At 50.2% G+C, this 20556-nt stretch overlaps 7 protein-coding genes across 7 annotated transcripts; 5 read left to right on the forward strand and 2 right to left on the reverse strand.

Annotated features, from left to right (window-relative positions):
* Positions 1-260: 260 nt before the first annotated feature.
* Positions 261-1928, forward strand: Z518_09956 (uncharacterized protein; the record flags this gene model as incomplete). Its single annotated transcript, XM_013412573.1, has 3 exons — positions 261-283; positions 390-742; positions 820-1928. The coding sequence occupies 3 exons, from the start codon at positions 261-263 to the stop codon at positions 1926-1928; spliced, it is 1485 nt and encodes a 494-aa protein (XP_013268027.1).
* A 1598-nt stretch (positions 1929-3526) lies between these two features.
* Positions 3527-4885, forward strand: Z518_09957 (uncharacterized protein; the record flags this gene model as incomplete). The annotated part of the gene is made up of 1 exon (XM_013412574.1): positions 3527-4885. One exon carries the CDS (start codon positions 3527-3529, stop codon positions 4883-4885), a length of 1359 nt encoding a protein of 452 aa, XP_013268028.1.
* A 1528-nt stretch (positions 4886-6413) lies between these two features.
* Positions 6414-8300, forward strand: Z518_09958 (uncharacterized protein; the record flags this gene model as incomplete). Its single annotated transcript, XM_013412575.1, has 4 exons — positions 6414-6703; positions 6758-6786; positions 6878-8021; positions 8171-8300. The coding sequence occupies 4 exons, from the start codon at positions 6414-6416 to the stop codon at positions 8298-8300; spliced, it is 1593 nt and encodes a 530-aa protein (XP_013268029.1).
* A 1891-nt stretch (positions 8301-10191) lies between these two features.
* Positions 10192-11874, reverse strand: Z518_09959 (uncharacterized protein; the record flags this gene model as incomplete). Its single annotated transcript, XM_013412576.1, has 3 exons — positions 10192-11661; positions 11716-11799; positions 11857-11874. 3 exons carry the CDS (start codon positions 11872-11874, stop codon positions 10192-10194), a joined length of 1572 nt encoding a protein of 523 aa, XP_013268030.1.
* Positions 11875-13343: 1469 nt separating this feature from the next.
* Z518_09960 (allantoinase) lies at positions 13344-14999 on the forward strand (the record flags this gene model as incomplete). The annotated part of the gene is made up of 1 exon (XM_013412577.1): positions 13344-14999. The coding sequence occupies one exon, from the start codon at positions 13344-13346 to the stop codon at positions 14997-14999; it is 1656 nt and encodes a 551-aa protein (XP_013268031.1).
* Positions 15000-15129: 130 nt separating this feature from the next.
* On the reverse strand, positions 15130-15840 carry Z518_09961 (uncharacterized protein; the record flags this gene model as incomplete). The annotated part of the gene is made up of 1 exon (XM_013412578.1): positions 15130-15840. The coding sequence occupies one exon, from the start codon at positions 15838-15840 to the stop codon at positions 15130-15132; it is 711 nt and encodes a 236-aa protein (XP_013268032.1).
* Positions 15841-16239: 399 nt separating this feature from the next.
* Positions 16240-20192, forward strand: Z518_09962 (uncharacterized protein; the record flags this gene model as incomplete). The annotated part of the gene is made up of 2 exons (XM_013412579.1): positions 16240-16291; positions 16372-20192. 2 exons carry the CDS (start codon positions 16240-16242, stop codon positions 20190-20192), a joined length of 3873 nt encoding a protein of 1290 aa, XP_013268033.1.
* Positions 20193-20556: the final 364 nt, after the last annotated feature.

The following is a 20556-nucleotide window of genomic DNA, read 5'->3' on the forward strand; positions in this document are numbered from 1 at the left end:
CTCGTTCCCCGCTGTCTCATTTTATCTCGCAATCAAGTGATCATCTTCTGCATTTGTGTTTCTGGTCCTTTGCGCATTCATTCTCTCCCATCAGTTAACATTCTTGTCGGCTGTGTCTGTCATCCCTACCTTTGCATCCTCTCAAAAGCACGAGTAGTCTCAAGCTTTTCTGAAAGCTTTCGCCTGCGCATCACATCGATCTGCTCATTCGCCCTCCTCGCATTCCCGCCACAGCTCTACGCTAGAATCCTCTATCAGTCATGGGAAGCTTCGTTTTTAGATGGTGAGTCAACGTGTGCATTGTCCAACAACTGGCCCCGGGGGCCGGTACAACCCCTGAACCGGACTTCTCGACTGATTCCCAGCAACCACTGACACGGATTCCGCAGGCCGCATCCAGATGCTGCGGACGTCCATGTTACTGGCACTTTCGATGACTGGGGTAAAACTGAGAGTTTGAACAAAGTGGGCGACGTTTGGGAGAAAGAGGTGGAACTCTCCCAAATAGACAAGAAAATACTCTACAAGTTCGTGGTCAATGACAAATGGGTCATCGATCCCACCGCTCCGCAAGAGGATGACGGTCATGGCAACGTCAACAATGTCTTGCACCCAGACCAAATCAAGCCCAAGGCGGCAATAGTTCCTGAAGCCGTGACCACCTCAAGCGCTGCGCCGGACAGTACTACCGCAGCGATGGCTGGTCAGGTGCCGCTGGAACCCAAGAAAGAGGCCACCGAAGGTATGTCGCATGCCGCGCTCGAGGCTGGAACTGTGAACAACTAGGACGTGAGACACTGAACCTGAGTGTACATCTAGTTACTCCTACCTCTGATTCCACCCTGAACGAAGAGACAACTAAAAGTAGTTTACCAGGTGCATTCCCCGAAACCCCGATGAAGGAACCCGACTCTTTCGGCGTCAATCCCCTCCCAGCGACCAGCGGAGCAGGGAACCCGGTCGACATTCCGGCAGGCGAAAAGCTCCCTCCTCCCAGCGAAGTCACCTCAAATACAATCGATTCCACGGTCACCACTTCAAAAGAAGACTATGAGAAAGCAGGTGGTTCGTCAATTCCGATCGTCGGGGGCACGCTTGCTGGTGCTGCAGGACTGATGGGATTTTCTTCAGACAAGAAAGAGAAAGAGAATTTGATCCCCGAATCTTCACTTCCTATGGGTGACCAGGCCACCGAGGCGCTTGATGCGGGGCCAATGATAAGCTCAGCTGCGCCAGCTTCCACTACGGCCGAAATGGCTGGTCAAGTGCCTCTGGAAGAAAAGAAAGCTGCCACAGTCGTCGATCCACAGACCACCACGGAGACTGTTCCTGAAGTCGTCAAGGAGTCAATCGCAGAAGCACATACCAGCCCCGAGGCCACCACTTCCCCAGAAGTCGTGAAAGAGAAGGCCGAAGTGGAACAGGAACTCTTGAAGAAAGTGCCAGAGAATGATGAGGAGGGCAAGCCAGCGCCGTCGGCAACAGTTCCTGAAACTACAACACCTGGTGAGGCTCCTACGGCCACTGTTTCCACAGAGAAGACGGAGGGTGACAACACTGAGTATGCGCCTCCACAAACCACCTCCACGGTCCCCGAAGAGTCCACCCTGGCTGGTGAACCCGCCGTGCAAATGATGAACAAGAATGAGGCCGAAGCGACCGGTGCCACCACAGCACCAGCACCCGCAGCAACAACCTCAACTGAAGGCACCGCTGCCGCAGCCACGACTGAGGCTCCCAAGGCGGAAGCACCCACAACGGCAGCCCCAGAGTCCAAGAAAGAGCCGGCCGAAACCCCCGCCACAACGAGTGCCACATCAACTCCCACCAAAAAGCCAGCCACCACACCGACTAGTAGCCCTGCATCAGACACCAAGGAGAAGAAGAAACACCGAATTAGCTCATTGTTCAAGAAGATCTTGAAGTAGATGCTACGAAAAAACCAGGGAACAACAGTGACCTGAAAAGGGATGGCTAAGCGCAAGGCTGCAGCCACAGGTGGGAAGGACTGGCTAGTAAGAGAGCAGGGACTTGTCAGGATATGTGAAAGAAAATGGGAAAGGGGGAAGGAGGTGATTCAGAAGGGAAATCCAGAAGGGATTGTTGGAGTGCATTGCCTAGGCTGGTGCATTGCTGGCTTGGACAGCGGATCCTTTGATTTGGGTTTGTTTGTCTTGTAGATATCCCCTTCAGCTGTGTTTGTACTAGGAGAGCTGGGCTTTGTGATAATGATAATAGGTTAGGAAGTGGCTGGTGGTTCGTGGCTCGAGCTCGCCAAAGTTCTCGTATTTTTCTAGAAACTTTCTCGAAGGTGTGGACGGATGGAGGCGTGTGGGCTGATCAATTTGCTCCGCGGGAACCAGGGGGCTAAAACGGCTGGTTTGAGGGTGATGCTGACGGAGCGCCCATTTCCCACACAAACTAAGACGCTTGCTACCGACATCTAATTGTATCTCTTCCTTGTCAAATTCGTTGTGTCATCTGTGTCTTCTTTTGCCTTTCCTTCTCTTTGTCCCATGTCCGATATCTGGTCATGACATGAAACCGGAGCGGTCTGTTCGGCCCAAGAATGCTAAGTCGCCTGAAAGATCCTGGATGATCCGGTGGCGGCATGAATGGTGCGATAGAGGCCAATCACCACCCTCCTCGCCTAATCTTGATCACCAGAAAGCTGTAGAGAACGACAATTGCCCAGCCCATGTTCCTTTGCTGTCACTAGTTTACGTGCAAAGAGGCTTGAAGGTTGGTTGAGGGGTACAACTGGAAGAGGACGGACTGAGCCATTGTCGAGTCTGAGTCTTCGAGACTTAAAGAGAAGAGAATGCTGCTTCAGCAGCAGCAAGAAGGGACTGGAGGACTTCCAGCCATCATTGGCAATACACGACTCGATTGCTAGCTACTAGTGGGGGGTTGAGCTTTCCATATCAGACCTTCAACGTTGAAGTACGGAATAGCACAGAGCTGTTAGCTGAGCTCCTCCTTCCTGGCCGCTCGTAAAAATTACTTCAACTAACAAAGTCTTCCTCCTCTTTCTTTTTCCTTCCTCCACCGCTCCTTTTCTCACTCATTATCGACATCAATCAGACCCATTGACACTCAAAACATTGCCTGTTACAAAACCTTCTCGTTAACGAAGCGCACTCGGCCCTCGACTGCGTCATCTGCGAACTGGGTCTGCCCCACTCGCATCCCTGGTTCGCTTCACGGCAGAAATCAAAAGCAGACTTAGGTCGGAGTCAGAGTCAAAGTCAGGTCATCACCCAGTCACCAATCGTTTGCGGGCGTCAAAGCGAGTCGACAGCGGCCAAAAAATTTCTGACATAGGCACCCTCATTACCCACCTTCTCGAACCCCAAATCGGTCCTTCCACACATCCACCAGGCCACACAGGCCACCTACTATCACCAAAGGGGTCTCCTCTTTATCCCTTTCCTAAACCTACCTGCAACAAGGCAGGCCACTTAGCAGCCCCAAAAGTCACCTAACTTCCCCCCCCCCCCGCATACATCTCGAAACTTCGCCGCCAATGTCCCTCTCTGCATCTCATCAAGCTATCGTCGATGCTCTGATCAAAGACTTATTGAAAGCCAACCCAGACGACCCTCTTCAATACTGTGCGAACTACTTCAACCGCCAGCTCGAATCCGAGCGGGCTTCTCACAAATCCAAATCGACCCCTGACACCAACGGCAAGATGGCAGACACCGCTGGCCCCTTCGACACCCGGAGCCCCTTCGCGGCCAAGAATGTCAACAGCATACAAGAGGAGGACGAAGAGCATGATACCCTTGGTTCACCCACCGATGCGACTTTCAAGTCCCGAGGCTCAGATCGCTCGCCTTTTGGTGGTTCTGGATTTGGGACTGCTGCCGGAGGTGCAGCTGCCGGAGGATTATTTGGAAGCTGGCTGGGTTCTCAGGCAGAAGAAACCGAGACACCAGCACAGACGCTGCCCAATAACTATGCGGCCGGTCGTAGAACTTCAGTCTCGGCTGAATCCATGCAACCAGATGCTGACTCGGGCAATTGGAAACCTCCCAAACACCAAAAGACACCCGAGCAATACGAAAGACTCAAGCATGCCGTTGCGGGCAACTTCTTGTTTTCCAGCCTAGATGAAGAGTCCTTCAACTTGGTGCTGGATGCGCTGGTCGAGAAATCCATTCCTGCGCCGAACATCAAAGTCATCACCCAAGGTGACGAGGGTGATTTCTTCTATGTCATTGAATCAGGAGAATTTGATATCTACATCAACCCCAGTGGCGCCGTCGAAGCTGGTCCAGAAGGCTTGGGCAACAAAGTCGCTACAATTGGACCAGGAGGCAGCTTTGGCGAGTTGGCATTGATGTACAATGCACCGCGTGCCGCAACGGTTGTCAGCGCATCCAAGGGTGGTTTACTCTGGGCGTTGGATCGAGTGACATTCCGAAGGATCCTCATGGACAACGCATTCCAAAAACGAAAGATGTATGAAGGTTTCTTGGAGGAGGTGCCGCTGCTCTCGTCCCTTAAACCCTACGAACGAGCCAAGATTGCTGATGCCCTAGAGACGGTCAAGTTCGAGGCCGGTGACAACATCATTACTGAAGGAGAGCCAGGTGATGCATTCTATCTTTTGGAAGCTGGTGAAGCTTCAGCATACAAGCATGGAATTGAGAAGCCGGTTAAGGAATACGCTCGAGGCGATTTCTTTGGTGAGTTGGCGTTGTTGGATGACAAGCCTCGCGCCGCAAGTGTAGTTGCAAAGAGCAGTGTCAAGGTAGCGAAACTTGGAAGAGACGGATTCAAGCGACTTCTTGGACCGGTGGAAAGCATCATGAGACGAGAAGAATATGATGCAGGGGACTCAATGGATCCTCTGAGCCAGCATAAGACTGTGACATAAGGGGGAAAAACAAATTCCGAGAGACGAAAGCTTACAGCCGTTTCAAGGGCTTTGACGAATGAATGGCAGGAAGCAGGACGCAGGGATGAAATTACAGAATACCACAACAGAGATATGAGAATTGAAAGAGTACGAGTATATTTCGTGATAGCATGGGGTGTTTGCAGGCTACCTACTTAGTTACATTGGTCGATCGATCGATCGATCGATTGATTGACCAAACCAGGTCACTAAACGGCAAGGGAGGCACGCAAGTATTTTGATGTAATCTCATATCTACATGGGAACTCATTTTCGGTTCGAAACTTGGCGAAGAGGGGATTGTGTCACGTGGAAAGTCAAATATCACGTGCTGCCTCGGTTTGCATGAAAGTCCAATCCTGGCCAATCAAATTGTTAATTTAATTACATAAGCATTCAGCATAGTTACCCTCGTCTCACCCTCCTCTGCGCCAGTCAAACTCCTTCTCCACCGCCAGCTTTCGAAAATTGGTATCCTTTAGAGACCGCACCATCGACAGCCGTGTCGAGAAGCTGGGAATTCGAAGGCCAAGACAAGGAAGGGATTGGAGGACTAGGAACTGGGTGTGGAGAACTACAGGATAGACGATCACGTGATACAGCTAGTTCCAAATGGGACTAGCGGCCTGCACGGGCGTAGGAATAATCAACCAATCAATCCCTTGCCTCTTCCCATTTACCAGTTGGCCAAATGACTTGCTGATTCGTGTATATCCCGACCGATTCGAGCACCAGGCTGACCGTACCAACATCTTTAAATGCTTCCTCTCATCCCCCTCTCCCCTGACATTCACATCCATCTCTATTTCCCCTATGTCTTTGTACAATTGCCAGTTCTGCATCTCCCTGGCGGGCGCCGCAACGGACATTTCCCGGCCGTAGCGCCGGTAAATGACTCCTTGATCTCCTGAAAATGCTTCGATTACTGATCGCTATCGGCCTGTTTCATTGGCTGGCGACAGTGTTGTCAAGAACAGAGCCATTTTCTAATCCAATGACGACGAGAATTACAAAGCCAAATTGCTCTTTCTGTGCTGTTTCCTTGCTGTTTGGATCTGGTGTTATTCAGCTTCTTGGCCCCTAACCCCTATGCTCCTGATTGCATACATCACCGCTCCCTTCTCCCGAGGTCAAGCTGGCAGTGTGGTGATTGTTCACTAAACCAGATAACCTCCTTTTGACTCAGTCGCATCTTTTGTTTTGTCTTCCTGTGGACCAGATCACGCCTTTCTCACAAGGAGCGTTTGTTACAACTCCCACCTCTCGTTTTGTCTGGAGATGCGTATGGGAATGGACAGGGTGGTATGTGGAAGCTTGAACTCGAAAGAGCGAACCTTCTTATAGCCCGGTCTCGGGTTGCTCTACCGTGAGTGTTTCCTCTGGGCACAATTTGGGAGGGCGTCTTGAGACTTCCTCTTCCCAATCTCTTCCGACTTGGTCATATCTACTCCAATCCAAAGCTTGACCCAGTATTCATTTCTTTTGGCTGAAATTCGATCCTTTCATCATGGCAGACACCTACGATTCCACCGCCGCGACCGAAAAGATGTCGGTACACTCGGATTCAGATTCGTCCTCTGATCGATCGATACCTGTCCCTATCGTGACCCGGGATATCGACCTCGAAAAGACAAACAGCACAGCTTCCCAGCGGACGACGCGGAGTGGCCGTTTAGATCGAGTCCCTACGACAGCTCAAGACTGGGATGGCGCGAATGACCCAGAAAATCCAATCAATTGGCCCCTCGCCATAAAAATTTATCATACTTTGATCCCAGCCTTACAATGTTTTACGATGTACGCTGGAGCCTTTCGAGATTGACCCATAGGGTTATAGCTAACATTCGCCAGCACTTTCGGCTCCTCTGTCTACACCCCTAGTAAGACCAAACCTCTAAACTACTCCGCACACTCAGCAGAATGAAATGACATACTGATTTTTTCTGTTTTTTGTTTTTCTCTTTGGGTAAGGTGTCCATGAAATTTCCCACCATTTTGGCGTAAGCAACACTGCCGCCATCCTCCCTCTGACCGTTTACGTGCTTGGTCTCGGATGCGGGCCTATCCTCAGCGCGCCTCTCTCCGAGACATACGGCCGGCGCTCCGTCTACCTAATATTCTTTCCCCCCTCTCTCCTCTTCACGCTCGGCGCAGGATTTTCACATTCCTTTAGCTCTTTCGTCGTCTGCCGCCTCTTCGCTGGCCTCCTCGGCTCAGGTTGTTTGGCGGTTGGAGCAGGCACCAACTCCGACCTCTTCGCACACCTCGACCGCGCAATCGCCAGCGCTGTATTCTTGATGGCGCCGTTCTTGGGTCCCGCCCTCGGTCCCGCCCTTGGCGGCTACGTCGCCATGAAAAAGTCCTGGCGCTGGACTCAATGGCTGATCCTCTTCTGGGGGGTCATCGCCTACGCGGTCTCCATTCCCCAGAAAGAAACGTACAAGAAAATCATCCTAAAGAATCGCGCGAAGAAACTCGGTTTGCAGTCGCCTCCTAACCCACTACCTCCAGGCATGTCGAAGTTGCGCTTTATTCTGATTGTCACCATCCTCCGCCCATTGAGGATGTTAATCACGGAATCGATCGTTGCGTTTTTCAGCATGTACACGGCTTTCAACTTTAGTGTGCTGTTCGGGTTTTTCGCTGCCTTCCCTATCGTGTTCCAGTCCCCGTATCCAGAGATTCAAATCTACCATTTCAACACGGGCGAATCGGGTTTGGTTTTCCTAGGCATTGGGATCGGGGTTGTCTCCGCGACTGTGATCTTCATCGTCCTGGACAGATTGACCTATCGCAAGAAGACGTACAAGAAACAGGCTCAGGGTGACTTCACACCTCTTCCGCCTGAAGAGAGACTCTGGGCTGCGATGCTGGGCTCGTTCCTGCTTCCCCTCGGCTTGTTCTGGTTCGCGTGGTCCTCGAGGAAGGATGTCCATTGGATCTCGTCGATTCTTGCCACTATCCCTTTTGGTATTGGCAATCTGCTTGTCTTTTGCTCATGTGTTTTGTATCTGATCGATACGTATGGTCCGTTGGCGGGCGCTAGCGCAGCAGCTGCGAACGGACTGCTGAGATATGTTATTGGTGCGGTGTTCCCGTTGTTCACGGTGCAGATGTAAGTTCTCACAACTCGTCTTCTCTTTTTTTTTTTTTTTTTTTTCTTTTCGCTCTTGCTCGTCTATTTGTCTCTGGTTTCCCACACATTTTGGTGACATTTTCATGGAAACCGGAAGAATCATGGTGCTAATTTACTACTTGGATCAGGTACCGCGGCATGGGCGTCGGTTGGGCCACCAGCCTCCTCGGCTTCGTCACCATCGCTCTCCTACCTATTCCTTGGGTCTTATACAAGTTCGGCCCAAAGATCAGACAGCGCAGCGCTTATACTCATTGACTACTTCTTCCCCTCATCTGAGGCTTGCCTCTCAATTCAATTCCAACTGGTTTCTGAAAAGCTGTTACGCTGCATCATCTTGGCTGCCCTCGCATCGATGTATTCAGTTTTGTTGATGAAGGAAGGAAAACAGAGCCGTGTGAATCAGGTATTGACTGATAGACTTAAGATATAGACATGGACACGGAGAAGGACGCACGTGACTATCAATATGGGGCTCCGGGCGCCAGAGGCCAAAGTCTGCCTGAAAGTATAGGGTGGTATTTAGTTAAAGCTTTAGGGATCGCATTGGTTAAAGTTTGGCCAAATAGCCCCCGGAGCAATATTAGACCGAATCACGTGCTGTTTACCCCGCCACGAAAATTACCCTTGATACCACAGTACGAACCTGAGCAACGCAGCGCGATGATTCGTCAATTAACTAAAATTGGCAAACGATAGCCCACCTCTGTCTTAACCTCAGTTATAGCAAAGTTGCAATGTGTCCCCAAGGATAGGGCGGCTTCAGGAACGGCTGTAGAGAACTGATGAGTCCCCAAGGGTTGGCCAGTTTCGCAACCTACTGTAGCTGAGAGGCAAGTTAAACCAGTTGCTGTAGGAGCTGGATTAAGCCCCCTTTGTAGCTCAGTGCGCTGCTCCGGGGTGCTCAGGCTCCAGGATCGCAACCAGGCTCCCGATGGTGAATCAACTCCCTCACAAAACAGAGATTCAACCCTCAAGTTTCTGCAATGTTTGATGAGGGATCGATCAGAATACATGCAAATGCTATCTTTCCCCAGATATTCCCTGTGTATCAACCCTTTCAAATAGCATAACGCGCCAAATAAGCTCCGAGTGACGCGAAATCGCGCAGAAGATTCCGGTCGGGAAGGTGGTTGGGTTCTCGCTCGCGATAAAGCCTAGTTCTCGGTCTGGAGATTCCCAAGCATAGGAAAGAGCAGAGAACAGTGGAGCTTGGGCAAGCTCGAAATTGAGAATGTCGAATGATGGTACTCTCCTGGCGACGGTTTCTCGCCGGAGACGGTGATCGGCAACATGCTCCTCACTTTTACGAGGAGTCTTTGACGCCTTCAGTCGCTTCTGAATTTAAGAGCCGAGAAGAAGCTGATGTGGCCAGTGGTTCGTGAAAGGCTAGGCTCGACATGGTGATCCAGCAAGCGGCCAAATCAACCTCAATAACTCGAGAACGATAACGCTTCATGCATTGAGCTGTTCCAACTCGACAACCCAGAAAAGCGGGCTACCAGGGGAGATAAGAGAACAGTAAGTTGGTGTCAAAGTAGAGTTGTCAGGGAGTAAAAGACATAGAATTGGCTGCCAACAGCCGGGACAGCACTTCCTATTGCACGTTGGTTTTTCACCAGAAACCTTGGAGCCCCAGCAGGCGCCGGTTCATAAGGAAGTTGAAGTTGAGAGTCTCACCGCGCCGATGCTGGGGCACTTCAAGGAGTAACCACCTGGTAGCTATTCATGGACCAGTGCCATTCTTAGTAAGCATGTCAGCAAAGACCAGAAGCACCGATAGCATTTAAAAAAAACTTCCGGATGAAGAGCGGGCAGCTGTTCATCTTTCTAACATAAACTCTCTCGGTACAAGACTAAGTAATCCGGTAGGAGAGGGATGTGTTACGTTGTTTCTTGAAAAGGGACTTGTTCGAGGTGAATGTCTATGGAGATTCAGAGGGATGACGAATCCGCTACTACTGCTGCTCCCCAAGAAGAATTTTGGTTGAGAAATTTAACCGAGGGGACATCGGTCCCACGTACGTTGGGAATTTGCAACCTCGTTCCGATGTGGCGTCGAGAATACTTCTATCATACCCACGCTATGCGGTTATTGTCATGATTCGTACGGCTCTTCCCGACCCAAAAGACTGGTCAGTTGCCAACATTATGTCTTTTTCTTTCCACCGGTCCTCCCCTTAAAGCTGCCTTCGAAGCCAGGTCTTCTTAATTTCTTGTCTTTCTTTGCGCCGCCCGCATGTTTCTCCTCTTTCCTTTTAGCCAGATTCTCCGCTCGTTTCTTCTGTTTCGCATCCTGGGCTCTCTGTACACCTTGAATTCTATCATTCCATTCACGTTCACTCTTCTTCTTCTGCCCTTGCTGTCTTCTCAATGCCTTCTTCAGCAGGCTGGTGTCGTCACGAACGTGTTCGCCATGGGCGCGTCGTTTAGCATTCAACCACATATCTTTCTGTTCGATCTCGCGGCGTTTCTGCTCATCTAGACCAGCAAGTCGAGATTTCTTCGCCTCTGCTGCTTTGAGCACTGACGCTGTGTCTCTGGGCCCTTTCTTTTTGTGTTCTTCGACAGCCTCGGAAGATGAAGGGTCAAAATGCGTGCCGTCCTCAAAGGCGATACGGCCAAAGCTAAAGTTGTTGTTGGAACTCGAGTGGGAGCTGCTGTCGCCGACAACGGGGGAATGAGGTGATGCCAAGAGAGAACCGGAGCCCCCAGGCGAGAACCGTCGCGCAATCTCTTCATCCTGTCGCCGAGCTTCTTCTTCTTTCTCTCGTCTCTTTTGTTCTTTCTTAGCAGCCTTTCTCTCTTCTTCCTTTCGATGCCGCTGCTCTAGCAATTCTTGTCGATTTTTTGGAGGACGGCCATCCACACCGTCGGCTTTCCGTTCCGCTCGAAGTTGCGATATCGCCGCCTGTAGTCGTTCTCGAGGGGTCTGAGTTGGATTGATATTGGCAGATGACGATTGAGGGGTTTGATTAGGCGTCGTTTTATTGATCGTTTCTTCAATCGTCGCCGGTTGGATTGAAGAGGTTGACGAAACGCCGGACTCATGTTGCGGGGAGAAAATTGCGGACTGTTCGCCATCGGAAGAAGCTGTAGAAGCTTGGTCGTTTATGGTGGGTTCGAGCTCTAGGGTGTCTAGGTTGATTGATTCCTTCAGTTGTACCTCGCTTTGTCCATTTTTAGAACCCAACTTCGCGGATGAGTTGGATTGCTGTGCTTCCTTCTTTTTAGCCCTCCGTCGTTCTAGCTTCTCTTTGGCTTTGGCTTTTCGCTCCTGTTTTCGCGCTCGCTTTGCGGCTCTGTTCTGTGCTTTTCGACGTTTTCTCTCTTCTTCTGTTTCTTCGATAGGTGCAATCTCGCCTTCCACTTTCCGCTTTTTGGATTTGTGGGCTTGTGCCTCCTGCAAGACCTTTGGTTGTTCCATCTCCGTGAAGTCTAGCGCAGCAGGAGAAACTGCATCATCTTCATCTTCGTCGGCATCTCTTTTCCGTTTCAATTCTGCAGCGGCTCTTTCATCCATGAGGTCCTTTGCACTCTTCCAATTGTCTGGGTCCAGTTTTGCCATTTTCGCTGCCCGCTTTTGCTCTGGAGTTTGCTTTTTGCGCTTCCATTGACCCTAGACCAATGTGAGTCATGCTTTTGAAACTCGATCTAACATTTCAAAACATACGCTGACATCTCCTGAATAGTAGTGGTCCGCAGGGATAATCGACAAAAGACTATCAAAGGCACGTGCATGGCTCTTGAGCCGTTCCTATGGTCAATCAGTTAAACGGGGCTTGAAAGGCAAGAAATTTAGTAACGAGTATACCTCTAGGTCGTCAGGCATCTCGATTGATAGTGTTCTCTTTCGTATCTGAATGCATCAACCACCTCGTCAATCACTCACGTCTGCAAAGCTCAAGAACCGAAAAAAAGTTTGCTTCCTCGAGGATGAGCTGCTGACCGACGACGCAGTCAAGTCGCAATGACACTAGGGTCGAAATCTTGGCATGGATTTTCTGCCCGTGACGTTGTGGGACTTTCAGTCTGATCAGGTGACAGAGTTCCACGTGACCTTCCGGTTTTCCCACTTGTAAACCCCCCAAGTCTCTGATGGTCCTCTGATGCTTCAACATCATCAAATGTTCAAGGACTACGTGTTACTATTCAAACGTATTGCAGATGAGATGGCACGATGCCATCAGCGAAAGGTAAGTCCACAACAGCACTCTCAGGCTTTGGTGAAGCAGCAAACCAATCCGAGTATTCTGCGCTGCTCCGATGTTCAAGTTCGATGCCGGGACGATATGCTCTCAATCCTGCCTTTTCGCTTCCAATCCTCCATTGCCTTTTTTCCCAACCTTCCCGGCCCTTCATCTGTCATCCGGAACAATGATCCCGACTACGACCGTCGTGATCCTCGAAAGAGACCGCGGAAATACGCGGCAAATGACCTGCAAAAATTTATTCAGCTAAATGAAACTTGGTCGGTAATATGACGTTTGAGCAAAGCCAGGCGGGCAAGAAGACAAATATACAATATGTCCAAGACCATTTAGGAGTTTTGATTGAGTAAGAAAAGGTATACAATCGAGTAATTGAGAGACAATTTTCAAGCACTCAAATCCCAGACCCGACAAGGCTTAGGGCCATCCCGGAACCTTATCCGGGGTCCGACTTCGCTGACCGAATCCAGAAAGGCGTTGTTGCATAGAAGGTGGAAAGGCACATGGCTCTAATTCCCAACGATAACGGCCCGCCAAACTTCACCCACCACGATCCATCCCACCGAGATTGGATTTCCCGGGCCAAAATGTTTCCCCCGTTATCTCTACCCGATATGATCGAGTAACAGATACCTCGTTCGAGTTGTCTTCAGCGTCGCTTCCCACGCTGTCTCTCCAATAACATTGCCAGTCTCGCTAGGAGCTCCAATGATTCCCATCGGACTCGCCCGCATGTATCACTCCACATTGCCATTTTTTCCAAAACAATTTCTGGGAGTTCTGATCTCTTGAAGGCTCTCGAGGAATAATCCAAGATGAAGGCGAGGTTTGGTCGAATCCGGCCTTCGAGAGGTAGTATATCATGTTCAATGGCTTTCCTTTGTTTGGTCCCCTGCATGTCTCGCCCAAAGCCCGTTCTCGAATCCCCAATAACCATTGACTTCTGTTTATCGCTTATCAAGCGTTGATAAGGACAACATCCCCCTTCACATGCTCGACGCCCTCATATCCAACTCCTCTGTGACCTCCCCTGAACCCTCTTTTGTCTTTCATGTCAAAGCCTAGCCGGCGGTAATATTCCCCCTTAACCATGAATAGCACGACAAGCGCCTTCCATCCTTATCCGAACCCTCCACTCTCTCCTCCGAATGGCTTATCAGACGCGGTAGACGAGGCCCCGATTACTGTGATCGCTTCCTCTCGAGCTATCAGGTCCGGACGGCTTTCGGCGGCCACGATTGTCATCTCCAATGCTACGGGCAAAATAACTGCGACATTTGATTCGATCGTTCCTCCTTCCGATTTCCCTCCAAATACACCATATACCGATTACTCGCCCCATATATTACTCCCGGGATTGGTGGATGCACATGTACACCTTAACGAACCGGGCAGGACAGAATGGGAGGGATTTTATACTGGAACGCAGGCTGCGGCCTTCGGTGGCGTCACCACTGTGGTGGATATGCCATTGAATGCGATTCCTCCGACCACCACCTTGGCAGGGCTCCAGGAGAAGATCAAGGCTGCTCAAGGTCAATGCTGGGTTGATGTGGGGTTCTACGGTGGCATAATTCCTGGGAATGAGGGAGAACTCAAGGCCTTGGTACGAGAGGGTGTGAGAGGGTTCAAAGGATTTCTAATTGACAGTGGTGTCGAAGAATTCCCAGCAGTTTCCTCGACAGACATCCGGAAGGTCTTTGCGGAACTTGCAGATGAGCCTACAACAGTCATGTTCCATGCAGAGATGATCCCTCCCATCGCCGATTCGGTTGGAGATGATGTCCAGACTTCACTACCCCCCTTGGAGCCCCACGGCCCATTAAATGCCTACGGCACTTTTCTGGCCTCGCGACCACCGTCCTTCGAGACTTATGCTATTGAAGAAATCTTGTCCCTGGCGCATCTTGCACCCAATTTGCCATTGCACATTGTCCACTTGTCGGCAATGGAAGCCATTCCTCTTCTGAGGAAAGCACGTGCACAAGGGATTAATATCACGGCTGAAACTTGCCCTCATTATCTATCTCTTGCCGCCGAGCAGATTGCATTGGGTGATACTCGCCACAAGTGTTGCCCACCAATTCGAACTCAATCGAATCAGGATAAGCTGTGGACAGAGTTATTACAGCATGCTGGGGAGGGCGTGATCAAGACTGTTGTGTCAGACCATTCCCCATGCACTCCAGATCTTAAACTTCTTCCCTCTCACGTACCAGGGCATGTCGCTCCCCCAAAAGGCACGGCGAAGGCATTGCTGCTGGACACGGATAGAGGTGATTTCTTCTCTGCTTGGGGCGGGATTTCCTCGGTCGGGTTGGGCCTGCCGATCTTGTGGACTGAGGTGGCAAGACGAGGCCTGACATCTACTGACACAGCCATCACTGACGTTGTTAAATGGTGCTGTACCAATCCTGCCGCACAAGTTGGTCTCGAGAAACGAAAAGGCGACCTCGCTGTTGGTTTCGATGCCGACATCTGTGTTTTTGACGATAGTGCTGAGTGGGTTGTTGAACCCAATACGATGTTGTTCAGAAATAAATGCAGCCCCTATCAGGGTAAGACAATGAAAGGACAAGTCAAGGAGACTTGGTTGCGAGGACGACAAGTTTTCGTCCGAGATGGGCCAAATAATGGATTTGTTGGCAAAGAATGTTCAGGACAATTATTGTTAGAGCCTAGACAGAAAGAATTGAAGAAGGTAAAGAGTTGGTTTAGAAGATGGATTTACGATTACGAGGCATGACCACGTGAACAGCAGTGGTTGGGGATAGAAGGGCATAGAGCGGAGTGATAAGAACAGATTGACACTTGATTTGAGGAATTTTGGGACGATGAACCATTCTCCCACCGATATGTCAATTCGTGTTGAATTTTCAAGTTTCAACCTTCTCGTGCTTCTTCTCCCACTTCTCTCTTACTCGCCTTCTCATACCGCCGTTGACGCCTCGGCCCCATATCTTTTCATTCTCCGTAGAAGTGGATAAAAGGGTATCATCGACAGGCTCGCCTCGGTATTCGCCAATAAACTCTTTCTTCTCGCGTTTGGCCCTCTCTTTCTCCCTACTCAGCCTAACCTTTCTCAGATATCCCGCATACACCGTGGCTTCAGCAATTCCGACCACAAGACCAGTGGACAAAGATACGAGGACTCTCGAGCCATCATTCGGCCACCATCTGGTTAAATAGAACATGGCCCCTGCACACATGACAATGCTGAGCAAGATGTTGAAAACCAAAGAAGGGCTGATATCGTCCTTTTCTTCGTCTGGACCCTGTTCTAACGCTCGTTTTGAAACCAGTGCAGCGTACTCTCGCTGTTCTTGCTCTTTGCGTAGTCGTTCCATGAGGGCAACATACTCTGGGGAAGGCTGCGGTTTCGGGGGCGGGGGGAAAACATGGACACACGTCCCTCTCAAAAGGGTGTTGAGAGTGAACCCTTTCGCAAGGTGTGAGAGTGCTATAACCGTTTTGTGTTCTATAGGTGCTCCAGACGCTGTGGGTAGTCCGTCGAGTGAGGACCGTTCGGAGTATGAGAGAGAGGAGATGGCGGCGAGAATGCAGGGCGTTGTGGTGAGGAGTACCATCTTATCGAAATCAATGATGTCTTCCTCATGGAAGATCCGTCTGTACCTTAGTAGTTAGGTGTCTACCTTGATAGGTAAAGAATGTGAAGTCCCAGGCAGCCTCATAAACGGGTTCAAGAATGACATGAAGAAGGCTGAGGGTCGCGGAAAAGCTATGGCACACCCTGCAAGGCTTCCTTTCCCCACACCGAATCACGCTAGAGCTTTGCCTACCACAATCTGCTCCCCCAATTCTTCGTTCACATTGTTGAGCATTAGTCGCACTCATGCAAAGCTGCAGTTCTGTATAAGATCGACTCGACACATCCTGTTCTTCTTCTAATACTCCGCCCGCGCTGAAACCACTACAATAGCCCTTGCCAACGACTAATATGACGCTATCAACCATACTCCACGACGATGGGAAACGAGCAGAGTCAAGAGTCTGCTCCTCCAACAGAGCAGGAAGAGCGTAAGTAAGCGCGGTCAGAGGACTATTTGACTTCGAAGTAGACTCAGGCTCATATTTTTCCTCAGACACTGATCTTTCAGACATTCCTGACGACCGAGATCCCGTCGTCGACGAACCAACAGTCGTAGTCAACCGGACCGAAGTCATGCCACCCTCGAGTGAAGCAACACAGCGGAGCAAGAAGAAAAAGAAGCGCAAGAAAGGACGGAAATCATCAGGCAGCTTTGTCGCCGTCAACCAGGCCCCGACCGAGGATCTCTCTGAGGAAGTGAAGCTGTCGGCAGGGTATCCCACGGGTGACAATCGGCCTTTAAGGGAGCGGGAGCCAGAAACTTATCACATCTATGCTACATCCGATGCAAGTGACGTGGAAGGAGCCGATGAAAATATTCCCCCGGGAAGCTCAGAATTTTTGGTCGCAGGTGCCGCAGCGCTTCCGGAAGAGGAATCTGCGGACATTCAAGAACTTTCCTTGGAGACCGAGGATGCGACAGGTTCAAAGGCTAATTCAAACGAAGGAGACCCTGAAAATGAGGATACCCCTCAAGCAGGAGAGAAATCAACCGGGGCCCCCTCCGTGATCAGCCCGAATTATTGGATATCAGAGCCCAAGCGCAACAGCACGGGTCGGTTCCTCTGCCCTTTCGCCGAGACTTACAAGTGCCAAGAGACTTTCAGTAAAAGTAAGGTTGCTGTTCGACATGGCGGTATCCATACCTCGGATTTCACTTGCTCGGTTTGCAACAAGAAGCTCAGCCGAAAAGATACATTGGAGAAGCATATAAACAAGCACACGGTGCTGGAAATTGCCGCAGCCGAAGCTGACTCGCAGGCTATTCCACAGCTAGAGTCGCAACAGCCGGAGAATGTTCAGACCGAGGTTGCAGCACCCAGTCAAAACCAGGACAAGGAGCATGAAGACGAGAGTTCTTCGGCACTCAGAACCCTTCAAGATACCTCTCAGGGAAAAGGTCCTGTCCAGCAACCAAAACCTGACTCTCAGCTAGAGGTGCAAGAGGGAGACAATGACCACATTGATGAAGCAGTTCAAGTGGGCAATGCTCCAGAAGTTCACTCTGAACAACAGTCATCCTCTCCAAGTGTTTTCGACGAAATTGAAGAGACGATCGTGAAAGAGACGCCGATGCCCAAAGAGAATGTGAAACGCAAGCGTGGCATTGAACAGACCGCTGGGCAAAATGCACCGAAAGCCAGAAAACGAAGAAAGGGATCTCCGAATTCTCCTCCCACTTCGGTCCAGTCCAGGGAGGAAGCGATGAGGTCGGATTCCGCAGAAGTGCCGACTACCAAGGAAAGACCACGCGCCCGACAAATTACTGATAAGATTATACCGAAGCTCCAGAAAAGTCGACAGGGCAATATTGATGGTTGGGCTCAGAAGTACACGCCCGGTTCCGCGCTCAGACATCCTGCTTTCAATCCGAAATCACCACGTGCGTCAGTTGGAACACAGGTTGAAATGCGAATTCCACGGACGAGTCTAGGAGGCCCTTCTAGGACGAGCAGACTTGCGGGATCGCGCACGAATTCTAGCGATGGACAGCCTCAATCCAACCCATTAGAGTCTTTGCGACGTGAAAAGAATCTTAATGTGACTTATTATACGACTCCAAAGGAGAAAAAGCGGGTTGATCCTGGGGTGGATTACTCAACTCCGTTGAAAGATGGCACGGGACAAAAGGATCTCAATCTCACATCTGAGGACCAAGATTCAGAACCGACGAACATGGCCACGACTGTCGCGAAAAGGACATTCCCCACCCTCCCACGACGGCAAAATTCCCGCAAGGCAGGGGAAGATTCTGGTTCAGAATATGATTTACTGGCCGATACTGACTCGGAGACCGAGATGCGAAATACCGTGATGGGACATACCGAGAAGACAGTTAAAAAGGCTGCGGGCCCGAAGTCCGTGGAATGTAAAACGTGCCATCGCAGATTTGCCGATTACGACAAGTTGAATCATCATTTGAAGAAGCCATCTGCCCATACGAATTTATTCGGTTGCCAAAATTGCTCCGAACAATTCTGGGCGATTGCTGTTCTCGCAAGACACGAGAAAGAAACCGGACATGGCCGAGGCAATGGCTTGCAAGGTCGCACGGGTGCATTTAGCGAGAACGAAATCAAGAAACTCAAGAAGTGGGAGGACATGTTTTGTGAAGAACACGGCATCAGCCATCTACAATTCAAGGATATGATGACAGATACTTTGAAGCGAGGATCAGGAACGAGTTGGAATTGGGCGTTTATTACCAAATCAGAGTTCCTGAATGAGTATGTCAACGTGCTTCCCGACCGGAACAAGCGGTCGATGTTGAGATATCGCGAGCGAAACCTTCAGAATCTCGAAGGCTCTAGAAATTGGACAGCGGAAGACGACAAAGAACTGATCCGACTACAAAGGGAGCTGGGTTCGAAATGGTCGGAAATTGCCCAGCGACTCATGAGGACAGTGGATTCAGTCAGTCAACGGTGGCGGCATAAATTACAGCACGGACCGACTGAGCAGGGCGAATGGTCCAGGACCGAGGAAATCAAATTCGCGAAGGTATTAGACCAAGTCCGAAAAGAATCTGGTGTTAGTCCAGAATCGGAAGATTGGCGCATTCCGTGGAATAGGGTCAGCGAAAAAATGAAGACCAGATCTGCTCAGCAATGTTCAAATCACTGGCGTGCCCTTCACGGGGTGAAGAAACAAGGCAGATGGGTCAAAGTTCGAGACCTCGAAAAGACTGCAGAATCAACTCGAATCTTGACGCCTTCAAAATTGGAAGGCAGGCTGAAGGGAGTCGATACGAGCTCCTACAATCGGAGGGAACTTTCTGAGAAATTCGTTCGCGATGATGACACAGATTCTGAAGATGAAGAGAATAATTTAGCTGACCGGGAAGATGTTCCCCACGAAGACGAAGATCAAAGTCTCGAAAATGAAGGAGCCCGGGATGAAGCCCCCGGTCGAACCGATCACGACGAAATGTCCTCGGAGGCAGAGCGAGAAGAGTCAACTCGTGAACCGGCAAAATTGCCTCGAAATCCACTTGCAAAGACGACTCCCGCCAAAACCCTTCGGTCAAGCCAGCTATTCGCTCAGACTCAGGCCAATAGTTCGGCTCTAAGGGCGTCCTACAAAAGAAAAAGTGAAGATGAAATAGAAGATCGACCTTCGCCAAGTATTGCCATCCAGCGCCGGGCACTGTCAATTTATTCTCCTTTGCAAGAAAAAAAGATCAGGGGAAGGGGTGACTTAGATTTGGATGAAGAGGAAGATGAAGATGAGGAGGACCAGAGAGCCCAAGACTCAGGAGAAGAAGCTGGTGAAGAAGATGATGACGAGGAAACAGCTAAAAATGTGGGGACCGCAGAGACGACGACGTCAGAAGTTGAAGAGAATACCTCTCTTGAAGACTCCGACGATGATGCCGAGGCTAGCAATGACGACTCAGAAGATCATCTCGTCGAGAATGAGACAGAAGAATCGAACGTCTCCAGGGGCGAGAGGGAAAATGAGGTTGTCGAGGAAATTTCTTCAGATGAAGATGATGATCCTGGAACCGAAGACGACGAAGCCCATGAAATCGATCTCGATGACAGGACGAAGAAGGCCAAGTCGGTCAGAGGGCCGCGAAACGATTTCATGGATAGCATCAATGAGTCGGCACGGCGGGTGTGGAGTAGCCAGCTTCAGGCTTCGAAGGAGAAGCCGAAGAAATTTGCACGATCCAACGGGGCAAAATTACAGCATTCGGACGATGATGACGAGGATAATGACAGTGATACTAGCACGGATGACGGGACTGAGACAACTACTGGGAATGCAACTGAAAGCCAAGATGAAAACGAGCACGAGGACACGAGCGGGGACGAAGAAAGCGAGTAAGCTGATGTATTACATGTTCATACGCAAAGTATACCTTTCAATTCGGTTCTTGTTCAAGCTGTACCAAATCTCGGTTGATGTTACACTTACCGAATCCGATCATGACATCAGGGAGTGGAAGCAAGTCAATATCGGATGAGAATCAAGAAGCTGAATATCGTAGGTAAATTGGTTTTGCTGGCCCCTTTCGCGTCGTGGGATTATTTTGTTATATGAACTATGTTCATGCATTAGACTAGGACCCAAATGGGTTCGTTATTCTCTTTCGCAAGCTGGAGCTGGACTTGGACTTGCTCGCTCGGACTCTCGGGAAAGAAGGCGGGTCGTTGGGTTAAGAAATTGTTGGAAGTTCGGTATCCCCGTT

Source organism: Rhinocladiella mackenziei (genome assembly GCF_000835555.1).
Source record: "Rhinocladiella mackenziei CBS 650.93 unplaced genomic scaffold supercont1.8, whole genome shotgun sequence".
Classification (NCBI taxonomy): Eukaryota; Fungi; Ascomycota; class Eurotiomycetes; order Chaetothyriales; family Herpotrichiellaceae; genus Rhinocladiella; species Rhinocladiella mackenziei.